At 44.8% G+C, this 7738-nt stretch overlaps 1 protein-coding gene across 7 annotated transcripts in view; it reads left to right on the top strand.

The window, feature by feature from the left end:
• Window positions 1-564: 564 nt before the first annotated feature.
• The window catches only part of ZFAT (zinc finger and AT-hook domain containing), a 116204-nt gene continuing 109030 nt past the window's right edge, over window positions 565-7738 (top strand). For 4 of the 7 annotated variants that reach the window (XR_016465354.1, XR_016465353.1, XR_016465355.1 and 1 more), the window contains exon 1: window positions 565-1484. Coding sequence is in view for 1 of the 7 variants with exons in the window: in XM_031591251.2 (XP_031447111.2) it covers window positions 1466-1484 (19 nt within the window). In the remaining 6 variants the exon portion in view is untranslated. The other 3 variants (XM_031591251.2, XM_090138028.1, XM_090138029.1) reach the window with 3 other exon arrangements.

Raw genomic sequence — 7738 nt, 5'->3', positions numbered from 1 at the left:
TACCTGGGAAAAGAGACTTGTAGAGGGTGCTAAGATCACCTTTGAGTGTCCTCTTCTCCAGACTAAACAACCCCACTTCCCTCAGACACTCCTCATAAGACTTGTGCTTCAGACCCTTCACAGCTTCACTGCCCCCCTCTCTGGACACGCTCCATGGCCTCAATGTCTTCATTGCAGCGAGGGGCCCAAAACTGAACACAGCACTCGAGGTGAGACCTCACTGGTGCTGAGTACAGAAGGACAATCACTTTCCTGCTCCTGCTGGCTGCACTATTTCTGTTACAACTCAGGAAGCCATTGGCCTTCTTGACCACCTCGGCACACTGCAGGCTTTGTTCAGCCAGCTGTCAACTAACACCCTGAGATACTTCACCTCTGTGCAGCTTTTCAGCCACTCTGCCCCAAGTCTGTAGTGATGCATGGGGTTGTAGTGACCAAAATGTAGGACCCAGCACTTGGTGCTGTTAAAGCTCGTACAACTGACCCCACTCCATTGATGTAGCCTAAAGTATGGTATCAAATTGTGAAGCTGGTTGTTAGGATAAAAGCCTTAATTCTTTCAGTATTCAGTATCCAAAAAATGAAATAAAATTGCAGTTGTTTTCCCCATCATTTGTTGAGACATGGCAGTAAAAGAGACGCTGCAACCACAAAGATAATAAGAGCACTAAAATCGATTGCAGTTAACAGGACGGTGCAGTGCTCTCCTATGGCCCCAGTGAGGGCAGGGGTGGCTCAGCCCCTGAACTGTGGTCAACTGGGTTTAGAACTGTGGAACTGTGGATCATTATACAGCCGTTTTCAAAGTTAAAAAGGTCTGAGGAATACATAGGTTCTGAGATCTCCTGACTGTGGCTTAATTTTACTTTTTATGGCGACGTATATAAAGAGCGATGCTTAACAATTATTTTTAAGAGACATATCCCTTTAAGTAGGTATGCATTATTTTTCTTACAACGGGTCTTAGGAACCGAGGTCAGCGTGAACTCCTTTCAGTGGCACAGTGACACTAACGGCAGCCCGGGCGGAGGGCACGGACCGCCAAGCCGCCAGGCAAAGCCGAGCGCTTCCGCAGCCGGAAACCCGCGCGAGTGCGGAAGGGGTGGGGAAGAGAGCGAGCTGCGCATGCGCCGCCCTACGGCCGCCATTCAGCTGTTGGGCGGCACGCGACCCTCCGCCCTCGCGCGCACCGTGTGACGTCGCTGAGGAAGAAGCCGCCGTGTCGGAGGCGGCAGATTCGCCATAATCCGCCGCTTGGCCAATCTCACCCCCCACCGTCTCCATCGATCAAAACATATATATATTTTTATAAGGAGGAGCGGCACGGCACATGTGAAGCCCAGCCTGCTGGTGCGAAAGTGTTCTTTTTGTGTGTTTTTTTTTTTTTTTTTTTTTTGACAACGCCGCCGCGCTTCGCTTCCAGCCAGCTCTCCCGCTGCCCCTCAGCCCCAACCCCGCCGCGGTTATGGAGGCTGCGGCTGCAGGTGAGCAGCGCCGTGCCGGGGAGGGCGGCGGAGCGCGCGCGGAGCTGTTAGCGCTGAGGCAGGGCGAAGTAGTTCCGGCCTGCGTACCGCGTCATCGCCATCCGCGCGCGAAGTAGTTCCCTCAGCAGGAGCGGCCGCCGCTCACCGCTCAGCACAGCGCGGCGGGAGGAGGGCGGAGGGGCGCCGCGCCCCGCTGGGCTGCGCGGCCTGCGGCCCGAGTTGCGGTGCCTGCACCGGGAGTGAGAGCGGCCGCGGTGCTGGGCTCGGGCGGCGGGAAGCGGCCGCCTTGGTGCGTGAATGGTTAAAAGCGGAGCTTCTGCTGCACCGTCAGCTCAGCCCCTCGTGTGCGGTATAGTCTCCTGGCTTTTGTGGCGATTAACATGAAAATAAAATGACGCAGACGGGACTGCCCTGATAATGTGTGTGTGCTGTTTCACAGTGCCTTGTTTCTTGTAGTACGAGCTGGTGATGTTGCAATGATTTAACATTGTATTCCTCTATACTGAAATGTGGCTCTTGGTTCACTGAGATGATTCCCAGACCTCCCCTCCCATTCAGGAGGAAAGAGGTACTGTCACAAACCCGTGGGGCCGGATGGGATCCACTCAGGAGTGCTGGTGATTGCTGAGCTGCTTCCCTCTGTCTGTCAGCGCTCCTCGTCAGCCAGAGAGGGCTTAGAGGACTGGAGACTTGCTAATGTGACAGCTGTCTACAAGAAGGGTCCTAAGGATGATCTAGGGAACTTCAGACCTGTCAGCCTGACCTCAGTGCTGGGGAGGTTATAGAACAGATCATTTTGACTGTGACAATGCAGCTGGTGTGGGACAACCAGGGGATCAGGCCCAGCCAGCACAAGTTCATGAAAGGCAGGTCCTGTTTGATTTCCTTTTATGACCAGGTGGCCTGCCTAGAATGAGGGAAAGGCTGTGGGTGTCGTCCACCTACACTTTAGTAAAGCCTTTGATTCTGTTTCCCATTCTCCTGGAGAAGCTGGCAGCCCATGGCTTAGACAGATACACCCTTTGCTCGGTATAGAACTGGCTAGATGGCCAGGCCCAGAAAGTGGCAGTGAATGGAGTTAAATCTAGCTGGTGGCCGGTCGTGAATGCTGTTCCTCAGAGGTCAGTATTGGGCCCATCCTGTTCAATATCTTTATTGACAATCTGGATGAAGAGATTGAGTGCACCTACGTTAAATTTGCAGATGAAATCAAGTTGGGGGGAAGTGCCAATCTGCTTGAGGGAAGGAAGGACATGGATGAGTTGGATTGATGACCTGAGGCTAGTCGTGAGCTTTACCAAGACCAAGTGTCAGATCCCATGCTTTGGTCACAGAGACTTGGGGCAGAGTGGCTGAAAAGCTGCACAGAGGTGAAGTATCTCAGGGTGTTAGTTGACAGCTGGCTGAACAAAGCCTGCAGTGTGCTGAGGTGGTCAAGAAGGCCAATGGCTTCCTGAGTTGTAGCAGAAATAGTGCAGCCAGCAGGAGCAGGAAAGTGATTGTCCTGTACTCAGCACCAGTGAGGTCTCACCTCGAGTGCTGTGTTCAGTTTTGGGCCCCTCGCTGCAATGAAGATACTGAGGCCATGGAGCGTGTCCAGAGAGGGGGGCAGTGAAGCTGTGAAGGGTCTGAAGCACAAGTCTTATGAGGAGTGTCTGAGGGAAGTGGGGTTGTTTAGTCTGGAGAAGAGGACACTCAAAGGTGATCTTAGCACTCTCTACAAGTCTCTTTTCCCAGGTAAGAGTGATAGGGCAAGAGGTGATGGCCTCAAGTTGTGCCAGGGAAGGTTCGGGTTGGATATTTAGACTAATTTCTCCTCTGAAAGAGCGGCTATTCATTGGGACAGGGTTCCTAGGGAGATTGTGGAGTCACCGTCCCTGGAGGTGTTCAGGAAACATGGAGATGTGTCACTGGGAGACATGGTTTAGTGGGCATGGTGGTAATGGGCTGATGGTTGGACTTGATCTTAAGGTCTTTTCCAACCTTAATGATTCTGTCAGGTGTGCTCCAGAAATCAGGTTCAGAGCCTTGCTGCCTGAGCCACCCAATATGATTTTGTTATGTCTGGTGATGCAGGTAAAGGATTTTTGTGTTAACTGCTGTATTGTTGCATTTATCCACATGAGGGCGATGTTACAACATTGAAAAGGTGAAGTTTTCATGTGAGCGTAGGTATCTCTGTTTTTTTAATGATGAAGCTTTTTTTATTCTTCTCTTTTGATAAGTTGATTATTGTCAAGTTCTGCTGTAAAGCTAATTTCCTTATTTTGTCAGGCTTTTCATTTAAAACCATTTGTAGAGAAGGCTTTTTTGTTGGCCTGAACTAGTTATTAGAACCCCTCTTTTAATCCAGTTCTGAAGCTCGTGTATTCAGGTATGTATGCAGGCAGTATCTTTTGAAGAACTTCTACAAGTGCTTCTGTAAAGTTACATAAATCTAGTGTGAGTAAGAGGAAAAAAGACAGACTTATCTGTCTTCCTTAGCTAAGCACCAATTAATTAAGCACCAGAGGTCAGCTTTCTTTTGCCAATGGAGTCTGCAAATCCCGTGCCTTTGGTACTGTGAGAGTGGAAGGATGCACTTCAGGTAGAGGAGGGAGATGAAGGCCTGGTGCCTTTTCCCTCCTGGACTGGCTTCATCACATGTCACGATGCAGGTTCTGCTTTCTGGTGATGAGTTAGACAACTCCAAAGCAAGTCCACACAGTGTGGAATACTCAGTATTTGTGAATTTTCAAAGGTACTGTCTTCTGTTGGTGAAAGAATAAAAGATTTGAATGCTGTAGCAACAGAATTGTGTTAAGGGCTGCATTTGTGTTGTGTGCTATCGCTACCCACCTTTGAGTATGATGCTTTTAAATAATCTTCACGCTGCTTTCAAGGATTTAACTTTTTAGAATGCTTTTTGTTGCTTGTTTTTCTTCTGTTAAAGATGCTTTTAATCTTTATGTAGTTCACGTTGTTAAACACAAACATTTGACTTTCTGTCACTTCTGTAGAGGATTTTTGAGTAGTACTTGAGTTGTTATTGCAGAACAAGTCTCAAGTAGGGTTCCATTGAACGTGGTCCTGTTTTACTTCTGATAATGTCAAGAACTGTTCTCTGATTATTTCTCTGATTATGTGCTGGGTGAAGTAGCTGTTGATGGTGTCCAAACATTTAATTTTCTTATTGTATTCTGACCTGACATTTAACCAGTTTGCATAGGGGTAATTGAAACCTAAATTGTGTTGTTTGTGTCTCTGTAACATCTCCTGCAGTGTGTCAGTCGTTCTTACTCTCATGCTCAGGCTGTTGCTAACACATCCTAATGCTCCTCTGTGCACAGGGTGTGCGTTTCGGTCTTCAGAGATTCTGCTGCTTTTTGGCAAAGTCTCTTAATAGGATTTGGCCCTAAGCTTCCCCTAACAGGCAGCACTGCCTCACAAACAGTGCATCCTGCTTTGTTTCCCTTCTGCTTTATATTTTGCATTATCCCACTGGTGTTAGAACAGTATTTTTCAGAATCTTGTTTGGATGCCTGTCAGTCAGTAGCCTTGTTTATGGCTCAGCATTCCGGTTCTGACACCTTATTAGGCTTGTTGAGTTATTGTAGTAGCGTGTCAGTTATTTTTTGAGGCAGCTACAAAGAAATGAGAAACAAAAAGAGCGGTTTGTCTCAACTCTGTGCTCTTTGTTGTCTCCCGTTGTTTCTGTCTCACCTTTCATTTGAAAATAGTCTTTATGATTTATCACTTCAGGGTGAGTCACCTTGATCTGCGTGGTGTCACACTTGCCACCTACCCTTAGCATCTTCTGTTCAGAACTTTTCCATAACCCCTTACATCTTGATTGAGCCCATTGGAGCCCATCACTTCTTGTTGTTTCATCCTCGACTTGTCGTGTTCCCTTAGGCACAGATGGAGCTATCAGCACAGCTCACGGCAGCGCTGTCACATAGTTGTGTTCTAAATGGTTGATAGCACCAACTTAAGTTGTGCCTTTTTACCCAGTTTTTGTTTTCTCTGTTATAATACATTCGCAGTGTATCATTTGTACATGAAGCTTGTTTCTTACCTAGAAACTCCAACACCCTCATTGTAATTTACTCTGAAACCCTGCACCTCTCTGTAGCATCTGGCAAACTCAATAAAAGTATTTAATCCAGGAAAGTAAGCTTGAGGTCCTTTTAGGAAAAGATACTGAATGGATATCATCAGGTTTTATTTAAAATAATATTAATTGGAATTAATTTTAGCGTGCTTTAATTTTTTCCAGGAATGTGTCCTTTATCAACATTTCCATAATTTTTTCTCTTAGGCCAAAATGAGAAACGTTTGTGATATTTAACAATCAGTTCCATGGGCAGTTAGCAGCTCAGTTCAATTAACATTAGTTCAGTTAGTAGCTACAAGCTGGGACGATCAGGTGCTCCTTTTGTTTAGAATGCCCTGCAATAACATTCTGTTCTCTTGGCCTGCTGCTTCTGCTGCAGTTGTTAGTTTTGAACATAGGTGCTGTTAGGCTGAGCTGCTGTGAGCCATTTGCAGGGGGAGTTATTGAGATGCTGCTGCTCTGGTGTTAGCAAGTAGTGGGAGATTTATTTATGTGTTTCTAATGAGTATAATGCTTTTTGGCTTTAGATATGCTGTATTTCACCCCTGATGTTTGATGAATCAAAACGCAGAAAACAGCAGGAAACTGATTCATTGATTGATTTTTTTTCAACTCTATCAAATGAAGATAAATAAAATTATTATATACCAATGCCTTTATTAAAATGATAACTAAAACGCTGTAAGGTGAAGGAAGAGGTCTAGCGAATAAATCTGTGGCAAAATACAGCTTTTTTTGAGGCTAAAATGTATGTAATCAAAACTTAGGTTCATTTAGAGATTCTTTTTTAGGATAGAAAAATGCAGCTGACAGTTATTTACATTTTACTGAAATGATGAAGTAGTACTGATTACTTGCAGATATTTAGGGCGTGCACTCATGCGTTTCAGACTGTTTGTTTCTTTTCTTTTTCAAAAAGAATAAAATAGATCTTGGTTTTAAGAAGTGTCATTTCAGTGAAGCAATAATAATCAGAGATACATCCCAATGTGTTTTGAAAAATTTTACATTTCTGAAATAGTTCTGAAAAATGGGGAAAAAAAATCCCTAACATGAACAGACAAATCAGATCTGATGGCTGGGAGAAATACTGTTAATGTATTTGACTTTAGGGTGGAATATCATAACTCCTTGTGACATAGATGTCGATTGCTCTGTGTGTCGTTCAAACTGATTTTCTTACTGAAAAATAATTCTGCCTGTTAAACACAAATTATTGCCTTTTTGTATGTTGCTCTTCTGTGAACTATTATTTTATAGAATCATAGACTCATAGAGTGGCCTGGGTTGAAAAGGACCACAATGATCATCGAGTTTCAACCCCCTGCTATGTGCAGGGTCACCAACCCCCAGACCAGGCTGCCCAGAGCCACATCCAGCCTGGCCTTGAATGGCTCCAGGGATGGGGCATCCACAACCTCCTTGGGCAACCTGTTCCAGTGCATCACCACCCTCTGAGTGAAAAACTTCCTCCTAATATCTAACCTAAATCTTCCCTGTCTCAGTTTACAAGATTTGAATGCTTCTACCTAAAGAAAAAGTCTTGTTTATTTTTTCTTGAACACTATAATATCCCACGTGCTCAGCTTTTGTGTAGGAAGAGTTCTTTAATGAACACAGTACATTTATTGGCAGAACCGTGCCCACCTTCTGATATGATAGGTACTATTATTTTTATTGCATTTGAAACTTGAACAAAAACCCTTGTATTTCCTCAGTAATTTCCATGTTAGTGTATAATTATATTGTTTCATGTTATAATGAATATTTAACTCAGTTGAATAAAGACAGCTTGTGTCTAGTAGTGCTGTGATTGAGTGCTTGCTGGTTTGAAGACAGAATGCAGTACAGTACTGCAAGAAGGACAAGGTAGTGAGCAGGTCAGGTATTGAAGTAGCTCAACCATCTGTTTTTGATAAGCTTGTTGGGCTGTCATTAGTGCAGTGCTTTGCCGGTAGATGAAGCTACAGTTGGCTTCTGCTTTTATTGTACCATTTGCATTAGCTAATTGCAGGCATTTCTATGCTATTAGGTATATTTTTTGTTTTTACAGTAGTAAGAAATTGTTTTAGGAACATTTGGAAATTATTGCTGAGTTTTAAGCAGGCTGTTATCCCTGGATATAATCTTGTCTTCCAGTACTTGAAGGGAGCATATA

This window comes from Phasianus colchicus, chromosome 3 (genome assembly GCF_987193195.1).
Source record: "Phasianus colchicus chromosome 3, bPhaCol1.hap1.1, whole genome shotgun sequence".
Taxonomy (NCBI): Eukaryota; Metazoa; Chordata; class Aves; order Galliformes; family Phasianidae; genus Phasianus; species Phasianus colchicus.
The sequence above is the reverse complement of the archived record's forward strand: the minus strand, read 5'-3'. Positions and strand labels throughout refer to the sequence as shown.